The following is a 17,665-nucleotide window of genomic DNA, read 5'->3' as shown; positions in this document are numbered from 1 at the left end:
AAACCCCGAACACAAACCCAAATTTGAAATGCCGACCATATTCGCTCAACACTAGTCATTATGCCCAAAAAGTTCAATTTTAGTTTCATCAGACCACAGGACATGTTTCCAAAAATTAAGGTCTTTGTTCCTGTGTGCATTTGCAAAAAATTAATCTGGCTTTTTTATGTTTCTTTTGGAGTAATGGCTTCTTCCTGGCAGAGTGGCTTTTCAGCCCATGTTGATACAGTACTCGTTTCATTGTGGATATTGACACAATCTTACCAGCTTCCGCCATCATCTTCACAATTTCTTTTGCTTTTGTCCTTGAGTTGATATGCTCATGTCGGACCAAAGCATGTTCTGGGACACAGAACCCATCTCCTTCCTGAGCGGTATGATGGCAGGACATTCCCATCTTGTTTGTACTTGAGTATAATTGTTAGTACAGGTGAACGAGGCTCCTTCAGGTATCTTGAAATTGTACCCAACGATGAGCCAGACTTGTCCAAGTCCACAATTCTCTTCCTGATATCTTGGCTGATTTCTTTAGACTTTCCCATGATGCTACACAAAGAAGCAGTGTGTTTCAGGTGTGCATTAAAATACATCCATAGGTGTGTCTCTGATTAACTCAGATGTTGCCAAAAATCCTATCAGAAGCTTCCAAACACATGACATCATCATATGAGCAGTCCAGAATTGTTTAAAGGCATAGTAATCTTAGTGTATGTAAACTTTTGACTTTGCAGTAAGTAATAAAATTGCCTTAAAACATTCTCTCTCTCTCTCTCTCTTTCTCTCTCTCTTCTGGCAAATATTAAAAATTATGGTAATCCTAATTGCCCTAAAACAGAAAAGGTTTATTCTGATTTCATGTCAGATATTGAGAAAAACATGCATGTGTATCTTTATATAGTGTATGGAAACTTCTGGTTTCAACTGTATGTATTTAGGGTCGGCTTTTGGGTTGTGTGGTTCGTGTTGTTGAATAGGTGTCCCAGCTGAGTACCGGAGGATTGTGACCACCACAAAACGTAATATGTAGTGATAATCAAGCACTAAAATGCTCGAGTGCTCGGTACTCGAATCGACCAGGTGGGACGCTCGGATGGGCTTGACTCAAGTACAATGGAAGTCAATTTGAAACTTGAGCATTTTTCCAGAAGACCCAACACGGAGGGCTGTGGGGGGGGGTCAGGGAAATTGTTGAAATGGATGGAAACAGTGCTCAAATGGAATGGGAACAACATGGGGAAGACACCTGGACGAATCTGTGACTCTCAGGTTCGGACTATAATACACCCCTCCCACACACTTTCCTCCAAAATTTTGGGAGGAAAAAAGTGCGTCTTATAGTCCAAAAAATACGGTAATATACGAAAAATACAGTGAAGGAAAAATTATGAATGATGAAAGGTGCCATACATACCAGGAAGAGAGATGAGGGGGGGGCATGCATACAAGGATGAGGGGGGGGGGCCCATACCTACAGGGATGGGTGTGAGGGAAGGGGGGGGGCATACATACCAGGAAGAGGGATGAGGGGTGCCATGCATAGCATGATGGGGATGAGGGACACATAACAGGAAGGAGGGAGCCATATATACCAGGATGGGGGATATTAACAGAATTGGGGGACATTACCCCTATAACAGTGTCAGCAGCAGATCCCCTCCCCCTTAACAGGGCATCATGACTACATTTTTGGCTTACACTTTTTTTTCTATTTTCCTCCTCTAAAACCTAGGTGCGTCTTATAGTCCGAAAAATACGGTATATACTATGTATGTTCCGGTTAGTATTTATATAAATCTTTGTGAATAGGTTTCTGCTGTAATCATATACAGTTATATGAAAAAGTTTGGGCACCCCTATTAATCTTAAGCTTAATGTTTTATAAAAATTGGTGTTTTTGCAACAGCTATTTCAGTTTGATATATGTAATAACTGTTGGACACAGTAATGTTTCTGCCTTGAAATTAGGTTTATTGTACTAACAGAAAATGTGCAATCTGCATTCAAACAAAATATGACCGGTGCATAAGTATGGGCACCCTTATCATTTTCTGGTTTTAAATACTCCTACCTACTTTTTACTGACTTACTAAAGCACTTTTTTTGGTTTTGTAACATCATTGAGCTTTGAACTTCATAGCCAGGTGTATGCAATCATGAGAAAAGCTACTTAAAGTGGCCTCTTGCAAGTTGTTCTCCTGTTTGAATCTCCTCTGAAGAGTGGCATCATGGGCTCCTCAAAACAACTGTCAAATGATCTGAAAACAAAGATTATTCAACATAGTTGTTCAGGGGAAGGATACAAAAAGCTGTCTCAGAGATTTAACCTGTCAGTTTCCACTGTGAGGAACATAGTAAGGAAATGGAAGAACACAGGGACAGTTCTTGCTAAGGCCAGAAGTGGCAGGCCAAGAAAAACATCAGAAAGGCAGAGAAGAAGAATGGTGAGATCAGTCAAGGACAATCCTCAGACCACCTCCAGAGAGCTGCAGCATCAACTTGCTGCAGATGGTGTCACTGTGCATCGGTCAACTATACAACGCACTTTGTACAAGGAGAAGCTGTATGGGAGAGTGATGCGAAAGAAGCAGTTTCTGCAAGCACGCCGCAAACAGAGTCGGCTGAGGTATGCAAAAGCACATTTGGAGAAGCCAATTTCTTTTTGGAAGAAGGTTCTGTGGACTGATGAAACCAAGATTGAGTTGTTTGGTCATACAAAAAGGCGTTATGCATGGCGGCAAAAAAGCACAGCATTCCAAGAAAAACACTTGCTACCCACAGTAAAATTTGGTGGAGGTTCCATCATGCTTTTGGGCTGTGGGGCCAATGCCGGCACCGGGAATCTTGTTCAAGTTGAGGGACGCATGGATTCCACTCAGTATCAGCAGATTCTTGACAATAATGTTCAAGAATCAGTGATAAAGTTGAAGTTACGCAGGGGATGGATCTTTCAGCAAGACAATGATCCAAAACACCGCTCCAAATCTACTCAGGCATTCATGCAGAGGAACAATTACAATGTTCTGGAATGGCCATCCCAGTCCCCAGACCTGAATATCATTGAACATCTGTGGGATCATTTGAAGAGGGCTGTCCATGCTCGGCGACCATCAAACTTAACTGAACTGGAATTGTTTTGTAAAGCGGAATGGTCAAAAATACCTTCATCCAGGATCCAGGAACTCATTAAAAGCTACAGGAAGCGACTAGAGGCTGTTATTTTTGCAAAAGGAGGATCTACTAAATATTAATGTCACTTTTCTGGTGAGGTGCCCATACTTATGCACCTGTCAAATTTTGTTTGAATGCATATTGCACATTTTCTGTTAGTACAATAAACCTCATTTCAAGGCAGAAACATTACTGTGTCCAACAGTTATTACATATATCAAACTGAAATAGCTGTTGCAAAAACACCAATTTTTATAACACATCAAGCTTAAGATTAATAGGGGTGCCCAAACTTTTTCATATAACTGTATGTGCATTAACATGCGTTGAGCTTATTACTCTCTATATATGTGTAATTTTTCACTTGTCATATTATATGCCTGCATATATTGATTACTGTTTCTATACTAGTCCAACACATGTGCTGCACTATTTCCTCTTTTGATTTTGCATATTCTTTATATCACTTTTGAGCTGCAGGAATTCTATACATATTGTTGCCTATGCCTCAGTGTTCTTACTATGGTTTGGCTGGGTGAGAGGCGTCAGATTGCATCTAAGAAGTAAGGTTTCTCCTTGCGGAGAGGGACATGCTTAGCACAGAACTCACTTTGCACTGACGAGGGGCAGTACCCCAAAACACAATGTCTGCAAATTGAGTTTCTGGTCTTGGCTTTTATCCTAAGTCATGTGACAAGGCTCGTTAAAGGGTCAATATTGACTTTTAGAATTGCTACTTCCTGTAGGTGGCGCTAGAGTTCACGTTCTCTTCCTCTCTGAAGAGACAATTTGCATATTTCCCAGAGGAGCATTGAGGCTTGAAAAGTCACGTCACTCTCCATAAGGAGAAATATTACTTCTTAGATAAGTATTTATAGGGATCTATGACCAGATTTCACAGTTCAAACTGCAATTATTAAGACACAGATCTCTTGGAGGGGTTAATGTAGGGTACATGGGGATCTACATACACCTTCATTTTTATCCTTAAAATCAAAGGTTTATGATTTTTTCTTAAATTCCTTTTACCAGATGTTAAATTAAAATATTAATTTTTGGAACAGCAGACGGTAATTATTACCAGAGTAGGAGACGACCCCGGGCTCCCTAACAATTCCGATCCTGTTACATAAGATAATTAACTAATTAGCATGACTGACACATGCCGAACATGTCCGGATAAATGGGAGAGAGAACGGCGATAACAGCAATAACCGTCCTATGTGAACAACCAACGTGATGATCCATTATTAAAATTCATCCCCAATTGTAAATTTGATTTAAAAAGGTGCAAACTTTCTGCTGTTGGCAATAAACCAAATAAATTGCTCAACACATTAATATAACAAGTGGTTTCTCAAAATTCAATGAAAAATTACACTTTTTTTGACTACCGCAATCTACAAGTGATTCTCCTTCTACATGACAAGCAACTTTACTATTTAGTAGAGGCCCTTGTCCCTACGTCTCTGTAGTACAGAACTATAGGCACCACCTCTGTGCTTCACCAGTGACTGGCTGCAGTGGTCATGTAAGATCAAAGGATCAGGCAAGTTAAAATCTAATATGCCCAATCCCGATGTCCATTGACATCTGCAGTCAGGGAGAATCAAGATACATCCATATATATTGGATGGTTGGCCAGTCCCACCAAAATCTTCAGGTTTGGACGAGATTCATCTGATGTGTTTGAGTACTTCCATCTGAGAGCTCTTCTAGATCCCTGTACACACCACGCAGTAGGTGGTTGAAGTGCATCTGTGGGCATGCACAATGACGACTGATTGAATACTGGCCCAAAAAAAAAAAAAAATCCCACCGCCATCGGCCGCCGGTCAGAAACTGCTCACACAAATGTGAAGTTTAATTGCTTCCTCTTCCATTTCACAATATTCTGTTATTCTCACAGTGTGCCGCCAGGTCACCAAAATGTCTCATTCTCTTCTGCATCTTCCTGTCAAAAGAATGTATAGAATCTCTCCGGTCACGGGATCATCCAGGTGGGAGAGCCGAAAGCTTCAGCTGCAAGGCTAATACATTATCCACCATCTCTCTACCATCTCTCTTTCTCCGAAATTAGAGGTGAAGTCTACAATTATCTATATAAAAGGGACATAGCGTTCCTCTGAGCTGGAAATCTGTATAATTGCTCATGATTATCCATGATGCTCAAGTAGCCAATAAGCAGATGATTGCCAATATTGAAATCCTTGTGCTCGATGACATTCATCCATCCACCCACATTGCAGAAAGTCCTACTGCTATATCGGACGAACTGCCAGCGCGCCAACCGGTTATCTCTGGGTAGATGCGTCCAACCTATATTCAGCAGCTGGAGCTGCTAATATCCCCCACATATATGATGTAGGGTCAAATTATCTGGACGCCTGAACATCCCGTCTACATGCACTCTTCTTCTAAGAAGACATCCCACCAAATTTTGGAGAACAACCATGTGGATTTCCAAGCATCAAAAAAAAAGTGTTTCCCGCTAAATTAGGGGCATGTCCAGTGATCTTCCATCCTTTGTTTGATGAATGCTGGTGGTCAGACATATTAGAATAAGAGTTCCAACCAGCGGCACTAAACAATCGGTAAACTTTTACCAACTGGTGGTTGTTTAATAGCCTGTTAACTCAGGCGGACCGCGGTAAACCAAGCACACTGAGCGAGCGGTAATAGATCTATACTAGATGGCTCACCGATCATAGGCGGCAGTGGTTCTCGGCAGCGCGAGCCTTGTTTATACAGAACGATGCACCGCCAAGAACGACGAGCTTTTGCGCAGGCACAAAAGATAATTTCACTGGATGAACGAGCGTTTTGCTCATTTATAGGGTGATCGGCAGCCGCTTTACACTGAAAGATTATCATGAAATGAGTGTTCTTAAGGCTCGGGTCACACCACCGTATTGTCTCTCATCCAAGAAAATCGGTCCGATTATGCTAATCAGACTCTGGTCAAAGTGTGATCCAATTTTCTCGGATGAGGGAAAAAAAAAAAAAAAAAAAACACACACACACACACACACACACACACACACACACACACACACACACACACACACACACACACACACACACACACACACCACCTCCATCTTCTCCATTCTATCAGTCCATGAAAAATCGGACTGTACTCAGATGTCATCAGAGTACAGTCCGATGTTTTCCACAAACTCATTGATTTGATTGGCCGAGTGTGACCCGAATATCGGATCAAATTGGGCATGTTGCAATTTTTTCCTCAGACCAGCTCTGTCCAAGGTAAAAAAAAAAAAAAAAAAAAAATCGGACATGTGCACGGCCCCATAAAATAATATTGCTCCGAGTTTGATCCAATGTTTTGTTGGATGGCACTCGGACCGAAAATATGGTCATGTCCATGAGCCCTAATTGTAGTTTAAGGATGGCCAAACCTGTCAACACTGGAGGGGCGCAGTTGACCACCTGATGTTGGGCAAAATTTTGTTTGACCTATATTGAGGGGAAAAAAAAAAGTTGAGCATGTTGAAATACCTTAGTGCAAGCTGCCGCCAGAGTTGTCTGCCACTGGCTTACTTTTGTCCACCATTAAGAAGGCAAGAACACTTGACCGGACCAAGCTCACAAGTATATGGAGATGTCTGGAGGAAAAGTGCTTAGCTGACAACTATTGGGTGTGTATTGTCACCTTAACCTCTAGGACCCATGCGACTGCAAGATACTTTACTAAGCACTGTAATCTACCACAGCTTTCCAATCTGGCCATCAGCTGAGGTCCGGGAGATCGCACTTTTTGCCTTTTTCATGCACAGGTACTATGCAAATACTACAACTCGGTGCCATTCACTTGGAAGTAGTTGTGCAGATATTAAAAATGATGAAAATGGCCACCTTCATTCTCTTCACAGGTGGATAGTTGAGCACTGGAGATATATGCCACCACTTGATCAGGTAGAAGAACCACATTAAGTGAGGTTGAGCTTCATCGTTTTGTGACCTGGCCTGCCTTCAACCACGCTCACAGGGGTCTGGGAAGATGATCTATGAGGAGTCATTTGGTGGACCCTCACACCAGGACATGGAAAGAACATCGTGGTCACCAAACTTTTTCCTTCCATGTGTATAAAATGGTGATGGACAAGAGGTCAAAAGGCAAGAATAGAAAAAGCAGTTCTACAATGTGAGGACACCACCAGACTGCTCCCCTTTTCTCAGCTTCCCAAGAGTCCAATATGAGACTTGGATATTGAATGTGAAGAACATGGTGATGTCTATCCAAAAGAAACATTTTTTTACTAACCGGAAGCTCAACTCTTATTTCCGCCAATATGTATGGCCTAGAAATTGACTATAGGGATAACACTTATATGTCCTGTATACCAATCTTTTCTGTAAATCCACTGAGCTGTAAAAAAAAAAAAAAAAAAAAAAAAAAAAACGCAAGAGAATGCGGCTAAAAATTACACTACAATGAAAATCTGCTGCCTAATTAACCTCAGACTAGAATGTCAGCAATGTATGGCCCATAATGTACAGTAAATGGTCCAGGATACAACTCCATATAGGCTTACTGTAACAGAAGATTATAGAAAACAACCGCAGATGTCAAGAATTAAACCATTTATACTTCCTGATGCCAAGTGATTTATGTGAACGGCCTCAGAAAAAAAAAAATAAGTAAAAGGAAATACCAGTATAAATAAATTCCTACATACCTTTAGTTAGCAAATTACAATCTTTTTTTCTAGGGAAGTAATCACTGCAGTACATTAAAAAGGTTACTGCCTTGTTATACTGACAAGAATGTTAATAGGATAGGAGCCTGTGAGCAGGATGATATGCCCCCCAGTGGATATTCTGATCTAATACTGGGAGATACCAAAGGTACTGAGGTAAGTAGAGACTGTTCACACTGCTGTCTACATTGTTTATCTGAACTAATAATGGAGTCTCCAGGGGTGCTGAGGTAGGAAGAGGCTGCTCACACTGCTGTCAACCCTGTTATCTAATCTACTACTGGAGATACTTGGGGTACTGAGGTAGGAAGAGGCTGCTCACACTGCTGTCCAAGGTGTTATCTAATCTAATACTGGATATACCAGGGGTGCTGAGGTAGGAAGAGGCTGCTCACACTGCTGTCCACCCTATCTATTTGAATACTGGAGATACCAGGGGTGCTGGGGTAAGAGACTGCTCACACAGAGCCACCCACACAGTATAACATCTCCACACAGTACAATATCGCCGCACAACCCACTTGTACAGTATTATGTTCCCACAATGGTCATTTTTTTTTTTACTGAGGCACAGCTGGTGCAATGTTGGGCGGGGGGTGGCCACATAGCATGGGACACCACTATATCCAGCCCTTTGGCTGTCCAGGTCCGCATCAGAAAAACCAAATGGCCACACTTTGCCCAGGTCTGGTATAAAGAACTTGCATGGAAGTTTCTTTTAAAATCAGCACAATCTACAAAAGTGAAATGTTTTCTTTAGTTTTTTTTTTCTTTCTTAGAATATATCGAATTCAAACAAATGGGAATTTTTACAGTTTAGCCATCCTTGATAAAAAGATAGCATATCTAGGGGTCCATGTGCTGAGACCCACACCATATGCAATAACATGTCGTTAACTCTGTCCCCAGGCCAGTGATCCATCAGAATATGGATCAACATGGAAAGAAGTATTTAATCAAAGAACAACTTTGTCCCAGTGTCTGTTATTGTGAGTGGAGAATATTTTTTTGAGGGATATTTACTAGGTCACGTGGTTTCTATTTTTGTCTTATGAGAAAATGAAATATTTTTATTTAGCAGCAAAAACTTTCCATCATTTACCAAAGAAAGATCTATTAAAGTTCTGGGCAAGTTCTAAACTAAAAACACATCGTTAAAATACAAGATTTCGTAAGAAAGATCTGCACATTGCTTTGAAATAGATGGCATCTCCTGAAATCTCCCTGGTATTTATTATAATGGGACTTTTCCTGCCGTTAGCTTTTCTCAGGAAGGCTTCCAACTCCACTTCCCTCCCCGCCACTTAGAGACTCATTTTCCGGCTGGCTGCCCCTTTCCCCAGCCATTATGTAGGGACAGACAGTCCTTCCAAGCTTTGTGTATCTCATGAACACTGCAACAAAGATGGACGGGGTGTGGTATAGACAGAAAGACAGAAGATTGCCCAGTCCTAGTACCACTGCTACATGTCAGCGCCTGCTCACATTGCGAACACACAGCACCTCTGACATCATTCAACAATATGGACAAATATTGGATAGATAGATATTGCCAACGAGGCAGCAATCTTTAAAAAAGTGCAGAAAAAAGTAGTGATGAGCGAGTATGTTCTGTTAACCCTTTTGGAGAGCATGCTCGGGTGCTCGCCGAGTATCTTCAGCGTGCTCGGGCGTTCTGTTTTAGTCACTCCAAGTGCTCATGATTTGCAACTGTTTGACAGCTTTAATAAATGTGAGGAATGCCTATTTCTTACACATTCCTCACATGTATTAAAGCTGTCAAAAAGTTGCAAATCATGAGCACGGAGTGAATGAAACATAAAACTCGAGCATGTTGAATATACTCTGCAAGCACCCGAGCATGCTCGCCAAAAGGGTTAACAGAACATACTCGCTCATCACTATTCATTAGCCGATGTAACAGCGACGTTTTTACCCCATGTGTACGGGACTTTCTCAAGCTTAGGCCAGGTTCACATCAAGGTATAAAAAAAAATAACCCCAAAAGGTCAGAGTTTCATCCGGAAAAATCGGACGCTGTTTTTCCTCACTTGTCTTCCGTGTACAATCTGATTTTTAAGTCAGCATCTATTAATCATTCACAGTTTTCTATGTTACAGAATTGCAATGTGTCCGGAAAAATCGGATGTTCTACTGTGGCTCCATATCGCATCTGATTTTTTTGGGAGGAGGTGGGGGGTTAGCGCACCCATAGATTTTCTTCATCCGATTCATAGAAGAAAAAAAGTGCATGCTGCGATTTTTTTCATATTCAGAGTTTCTCATTGAAAAAAAATTAAATAAAAAATTGCTCACCTGCACTGCCCCGCTGAATAACATTGCTCCGAATGCTGTCTGTTTTTTTCATGGACTGAAAATACAGTCGTGTGAACGAGCCCTTATAGATAGTCATCATTGAGTGATGAGTCTGGAGGTTTGCACCTGTAGTTTTTAGTCTTGTCCTGCGCTGACATTTTTCACTTTAGGGCTCATGCACATGACAATATTTTCGGTTCAAGCGCTATCCAACAAAATATCGGATCACACTCGGAACAGTGTTATTCTATGGTGCCGTGCAAATGTCAGATTTTTTCCTCGGACTGAGGAAAAATAAAAAATCTCAGCATGCACAAGTTTAATCCGATATTCAGATCCAACTCATCCATGCAAGTCAATGAGTCCGTGGAAAAAATGCGGATTGCACTTGGATGACAGAATGGAGAAGGAGGATTTTTTTTATTATTTTAATCTCCTCATTCCAGAAAAAAAAAAAAAAAAAAAATCAGGATCACACTATGATCAAACTCTGACCAGAAAGTGATTAGCATAATTGACCAGATTCTCTCAGATGAGAGAATAATATACAGTCTTAGATTTTACTAATTTATATAGCGCCATTAATTCCACAGTGCTTTACATACATCATCACTGTCCCCATTGGGGCTCACAATCTACATTCCTTATCAGTTTGTCTTTGGAGTGTGGGAGGAAACCGGAGAACCCAGAGGAAACCCATGAGGACACAGGGAGAAGATACAAACCCCTTGCAGATGTTGTCCTTGGTGGGATTTGAACCCAGAACCCCCGGCACTGCAAGGCTACAGTGCTAACCACTGAGCCACCGTGATGCCCAGTTAGATAGATATGATAAAATAAATACATTTCATTGTTGATTTTTTTGTATTGTTTATTTTCATTTATAAGAATAATATTGAATATTCAGTATTATGCTTCTTCTAAAATCATTGATAAATTCATTATTACACAGCGACTACACCCAAATCAATCTCTACTGTAAGATGCCAGGACCCTCCCTCGCTGGCTGTAGCACTATGTGGCGGTGAGGAGTTTCTGTCTAGGAAGCGAGTTGTATCTGTGCACCTGCTGCCGCGTCTCCTATATTATTACTGTATTCCATATGGATTTATCCTCCAGTCTGTGTGTATATCCCATTACAGATCACAAGGCCGGCCTCTGGCTGCAGCTCAGCCATTCATTAAGCCTTGTACTGAGAATTATATTTAATGAACCCTGGATCACAAAGCACAGAAGATACAAATTATACAGTCTGTGGTTTGCGATCTATATCTCTCCCTCTATCTACCGATAGATATCAGCCAGCAGTGGTAATCGTGCCTACAGTTATCATGCCCTGGCACGGCTCAGACACCGCCACAGATTACTGCATTTCATACAATTACAGAATTCGTGGAAAGAGTAAAACAAATCACCATTTTTAATCCTTTGTTGTCGGACGGTTAAATTGCATTTGCTAAATCTGCTGATAAGAGCCTCAAATTCCTAATCAGCAGCTTGCAGCGAGCAGATGGTCCTGGTGGGCACAGCCAGGCCCTGGAAGTCTGGCACACAGGAGCCACACCTTGTACAGAGATTGTAATCTTTTAAAAAAATAAAAAAAAGCAGGTAGAAATATATGTATACACATCTATATAACAGAGACTGAACAGGTTCTCTGTGCAAGCAGTAAAGGGTTAACAGCAACAGGTCGTAGGTCATTTACCTCTTTCCTCCTGCTGGGGGCCCCAGGTCTGGTCACCAGGGCGGTTTCATTGAGCACCACAGCAATGTCTTCCACAAAGGGGGCATCCGGCATTGTGTTTTCCGCATCTAACTCGATGACCTGCAGCCCCAGCTTGTCCTTTAAGACTCTGGTATACAGCTCCAGCTCCCTCCTCGCCCTGGCTGTATCCACCTCTCCACTTTCTGTCATCCGGAGAGCCTGCTCGCTGAAGGAGTCAGGGATGCCTCGCACTATGGCATGTGTGCATTTGCCAAAGCTTGACAAAGCGTGCACAGACATGGCGATAATACTGAATGAACCGTGCCCGGGCTCAATGCCCCACAGTGTAAACAGAGCCCTAGTGAGAGGCAAAGCCCAAATGTAAAGCGGTCCCTAGAAGAAAGATGTAATGCAGTTTGCAATTGGTCACTTATCGTTGCCAGCTGATTGGATGACAGCTGCATCCCTGCCTGGTGCTGAGCCGAGTGCACGGCTCCATTCATAGTGATGAGCGGATGCTCCCTGGCAGCAGCTTGTAGCATCATCCAGGAAATCCTATAGCGGAGACCCTAATTGCAAATACCCCCATCAACCGTACTATTATTCTTAACCCTTTGTGGGTTCCTACTCTCCCTCTCTGGCTGTTTATGCAGAAAATAAAAAAAAAGCAATTCCGCTGCCGTTGTTTTCTTTAAACTTTTTTTTTTTTAAACAGGATACACAAATTATAATAATTATATATAATGCTAGACAATAGCTTAAATAGGAAGAGTTAGAATCATAGAATGGTAGTGACGCGCCCCCTGGGACATATTCCTTTTTGAGGGGAATACCCGGCACCGGATCAGATGGGGGGTTGTAGTCTCCGAGCGGCTGTGACCCGGCCCCGTGCCCAGGGCGTCAAGCTCAGTGTTATGTGGCAGCTTTACAGATGTTACTAAAGTTCTTTTGTGTCGACTACGCCACCCGTTGTGATGCGGTCACTGTGGCCGCCGCTGCAGCAGGGTCCGCTGAGGCTGATGGTGGATGCGCAGCTTGGTGGGATAACCCCCAACGGGAGGGGTATAGCCTCAGAGGGGACAGGCGCAGAGGATGGGGGTTGTGGTGGTGTAGTGCAGACGGCAGTGAAGACAGAGTCGGGTTGTGCAGTTAAGGGTGTTTACTTACTGCAGATGTTGTACTGGTCACTCCAGCTGCTAGTGACCACCCGAGCCGTGCTGCGTCCACCAGGTCCTGGATCCAGCCAACCCCCAAACAAGTCCGGAGCGTGGCCCTGAGCTCTCCCTCTGTCCTTTCTTCAGCCGTCCCCACCAGTGATTCACCTAGGTCCAGCTCCCTCGGGCCTTCTGTTGGGACACCCTTGGCCCTGGGTTCCCTGACCCTTCATGTGGTGTGCCTTCGGGGTGAATATGGTGGGTGACCGTGGCAAACGCTGCCCACGATCTCCGGTCTCTGGCTAGGGATTGTTTTTGCCCCCACCAGCTTGGGTTCCGGTACCCTGATGCTGACTCCTCACCCGGTGCTCTAATTTGGGTTCTTGGGTCCCTTCAGTCTTCCCCCTCTGGGTCTTTCTCTGCTCCACTCTCTCTCTCTCCAGGGCTGCTGTTTCCTTCTCTCTCCTCTCCAACTCACTTTCTGCGTCTGAACTTGTCCTCTGCAGCTGACTGACCCTGATCTAAGTTGGTGCCCTCCTTATATATCCCTCTATGTGTGAGCTCAGGTGACCAGCACCCAATGAGCTCCTATCACTACCCAGACTGCTCCCCCTATCTGCCCCTACACTACATGGGATGTACCACCCCCCTCCCACTCCAGCCAGGAACAGGCTCGGTTGTACCTGCACATTTCTAAGTGGGAGTACCGTCGGCCTGCTCCTCTGAAATGGGATGTATGTAGTGCATGCAGTCTATCTGAGCTCAGTTCCACACTCCATCCTTACCCGGGAGTGGAATATCACACCTCTGGGTTGAGGTGCAATACCCCTGTAGCAGCCGAATCCTCAGGGTGCTACAGTAGAGTTGGAGGGGACCTCCAGGGTCATCATGTCCAACCCCCGGCTCAAAGCAGGATTCACTAGATCATCTCAGACAGATGTCTGTCCAGCCTCTGTTTGAAGACAAGTTCTATCCATGGTTTTCACGTCCCGTACCACTTGCACAATTTGCCTACGAGAATCAGATGGCACTCACCCATTCATGTCTATGGGTCCTTGAAAAAAAAAAAAGTAATAATAATTTGGACCGCACTCAGATGACATCCAAGTGCTGTCCAGTTTTCACGGACTGACATAATGGAGAAGGTGGAGAAACTTTTTTTTCTCTCTTCACCTCCAAAAACAATCTGATCATGCTCTGATCAGTATACTGTATGGAGGCCTACGGGGAGTGCATTATTCTATATGGAGGCCTACGGGGAGTGCATTATTCTATATGGAGGCCTACGGGGAGTGCATTATTCTATATGGAGGACTACGGGGATTGCATTATTCTATATGGAGGACTACGGGGAGTGCATTATTCTATATTGAGGACTACGGGGATTGCATTATTCTATATGGAGGCCAACGGGGAGTGCATTATTCTATATGGAGGCCAACGGGGAGTGCATTATTCTATATGGAGGCCAACAGGGAGTGCATTATTCTATATGGAGGCCAACAGGGAGTGCATTATTCTATATAGAGGCCTATGAAGAGTGATGTATACTATATGGAGGACTATGTGGTGCATTATACTATATGAAAGCTATTTAGGGGGGCATCATACAGTGTGAGCTAATATGGGGTCTTTGTACAGTGTGGGAGCCATCATACTGTGATAGTGCCATCAAACAGTTTAGGGGCTACTAGTGGGTCAGTATACTGTGGGGTACTTTACAGTGTAGGGGCATTACACTATGTATAGGAGAGCATCATACTGTGTAGAGGGGAGCTGTACAGGGGAGATTCAGGACATTAAATGTTACGTGGGTACTTATTTTTATAGGGGCACTCTGGTTATTGTGACTCTCAAAAGGGGCATTATTACTTTCTAGCGGGCAAAATGTGGGCACTGTTTTCTAGGGCGCTTGCACAGGGCAGTAATATATTGTAGAGGGTTGTTTTACCATCAAGAGGGCACACAGTACCACACAGCAGGAGCAGTAATTGGGACACATACGGCAGCAGAGGCTCAGTATTGGGGTATCAGCAGGATGAGGCATTTGTGCAGGTTGGGAATAGATGGAGACGGGGCCTGAAATGTGAGAAGTCAGATGTGTCTGTGCTGTAATCTCTGTAGACGAGTCGTGGATGGAGAAGTCGTCATGTCGGTCTGGGCCAGATGGAAAAGACGGGAAAAGTGAACGATCCCATCAGAAAGAACATCAGCTGTAAGTCACTATATATAAACTGTACTGTAATCTCTTATATGTTCTGCAGGACTGGGATCTACCACCATATGTCACCATATGGCGGTAATATCAGTGCTGGTTTTTGTATAGAGATTATTTTCAGTAACAGCGCGGTCATCTGCTGAGATTCTCCTACATCCACTATTAGGGTACGCCACTATAGTTGTAATTAGGGTTACCTGGTTTGGTTAGGGGCCCACTCAGAAGTTTTGCCCCCCCCCTCCCCCACCGAACCAAATCCCTAGCTTTGCCTCTATACAGAGGTGTAAATTGAAGCTCTTAAGTCACAAGGTCACTACTGGAAAATCCCTTATTAATGGGCCCAAGAAAGTGAAAATAAAAAAAAAAAAAAGTGATGCTGAGCTGAGTATAGAGGAGCAACACTGGTCTGGGATGCGAGTATTATTATTATTATTATTATTATTATTATTGTTTTTAACCACCCTAGACCCACTAATAAGTCCAGTAGTGGACAACTCCTTTAAGAAGATGGTCAGGCAATCCTGTGGTCCTTCAATCCACCCTGGACTGTCTGGCCATACTAGGTATTCACTATGAGATGATCTATAGGGGAGGGTATGCAGTGATTAGTGCCCATTGTAGAATGTAGAGGGTTAAATACCGGAGCTCAGAGGTTCCATTATTGTGGGGCTATGCTCATCCTCCAAAGTTAAAAGGAAACTTTCCAATATCCTTGGGCTATTAATATTCACCATTTTCAAGATCACCGCTTGCTGTCAGTGAATAAAAGCACCACTTTTTCTCTAATCCGGTGCTGAAAGTCTGTAAAATAAACCTAATACCTCTCACAGCTGAGGATTTGCTACAGTTGTCTCCCATCTAGACAATCTCATCTATGCGCTAAATACACACACAGGACAAATCTCTCTTCTGTCCTGATACTTGGCTACAATGAACAAGTGCAGGAGGTTCCTAAACTGGACCCAACTTTCAGAAAGTCCTCAAGTGTAACTAGAAGTGTCCAGGCATTTCAAATCTGAATGCAAAAAAATAAAAGTAAAAATAAAATAAATAAAAGTCATTAAGTGACAGCAAGCAGAGCTGTAGAAAATGGTGGGGCATCGATCATTTATGTATCTAGGACAAGAAATCCCTTTACCGGGAGGTGAGTGGGTAATAGAATGGGGGGCTCCACTTAGTACCTCCATATCTTAGCTGGAGAAGAGACCTGTCCAGAGCCCCCTATTCACCCAATGGAGGGGCCTCCTTTCCGCCTCTCTCCAGAATGAAATGGCCGATAACAGGTAACAATAGTATTTTAGAGAATCAATATGACACCCAACAGGAGATGTTTCTTATGCTGCGCAGCGACTACTTCTCATAGTTATGGGAGGACTTGGTACCCTAGAATACCATTTTAGCCATTAAAAAAATAATAATATATATAATTCACAAGCTTAGAATGATCTTTTTGTATGTATTAGTAGTTTCAGCCATTGAAAAATAAATACTTAAAAAAAAATATATAAATAATTCACAACCTTAGAATGACGTTGCTGTCTATAGAAGTGTATGGGAGCCATGTTACAATACAATCTGTAATACACTTGTCTAGAGGAGGCCATATAGATAGATACTCATCTACACAAGTGTATTACAGGTTGTGCTGTAACATGGCTCCCATGCACTTCTATGGGCAGCAACATCATTCTAAGCTTGTGAATTATATATTACTATTTTTATGTACTTATTCTTTTTAATGGCTGAAACTATTAGAGTTTGTCATTTTAGTGTCTTTTATATTTATGGTCTCATCTACACAAGTGTGTTTACAGGTTGCGTTGCAACAGGGCTCCCATATACTTCTAAAGGCAGCAACGTCATTCTAAGCTTGTGAATTATATTTCTATATTATATTATTTTTTTAATGGCTGGGCTGAAACCACTAGAGTTTGGCATTTCAAAAAATAAATAAATAAATTATATATATATATATATATATATATATATATATATATATATATATATATTCTCATCTACACAAGTGTAATACAGGTTTTGTTGTAACATGGCCCCATACACTTCTATAAGCAGCGACTTAATTTTAAGTTTGTGGGCAAAATCTCCAACAGGGCGCCCAATTATCACAAGTGTATAATACTATTAATCTTCATATACAGGCCAAAATGTACCTCCTTTGAACCCCAGGTGCAACTGCAGCCCCTGCACCCACTATAGCTGTAGGGCACATTGAGCCGCCATTTCCCTCCAATGTCATACAGAAGCAGATGTCGACTTTGTATGAGTGGTATGGCATGCTTGATTGGATGCCACATTATTACGGTAAGGGCTGAGGTTTGGATGTACAGGGTACCAGTGTGCCTTTGCTGGTTTTCCAAACATG

At 42.6% G+C, this 17,665-nt stretch overlaps 1 protein-coding gene across 3 annotated transcripts in view; it reads right to left on the bottom strand.

Annotated features, from left to right (window-relative positions):
- The window catches only part of DDAH1 (dimethylarginine dimethylaminohydrolase 1), a 98,294-nt gene that overhangs the window by 79,680 nt on the left and 949 nt on the right, over positions 1 to 17,665 (bottom strand). The window contains exon 1 of one of the 3 annotated variants that reach the window (XM_073643555.1): positions 11,911 to 12,325. The exons of the other annotated variants lie outside the window; for them this stretch is intronic. Coding sequence (XP_073499656.1) covers positions 11,911 to 12,210 — 300 coding nt within the window. The 5' untranslated portion in view covers positions 12,211 to 12,325. Of the gene's footprint in view, positions 1 to 11,910; positions 12,326 to 17,665 lie in introns of those variants that run through there. 3 annotated transcript variants of the gene reach the window in all.

The sequence above is a fragment of the Phyllobates terribilis genome, unplaced genomic scaffold (genome assembly GCF_046119375.1).
Source record: "Phyllobates terribilis strain yellow unplaced genomic scaffold, ASM4611937v1 Scaffold_8__6_contigs__length_399053987, whole genome shotgun sequence".
In the NCBI taxonomy this organism is placed as follows: domain Eukaryota; kingdom Metazoa; phylum Chordata; class Amphibia; order Anura; family Dendrobatidae; genus Phyllobates; species Phyllobates terribilis.
Note: the sequence above shows the minus strand (reverse complement) of the source record. Positions and strands in the feature narration are given on the sequence as shown.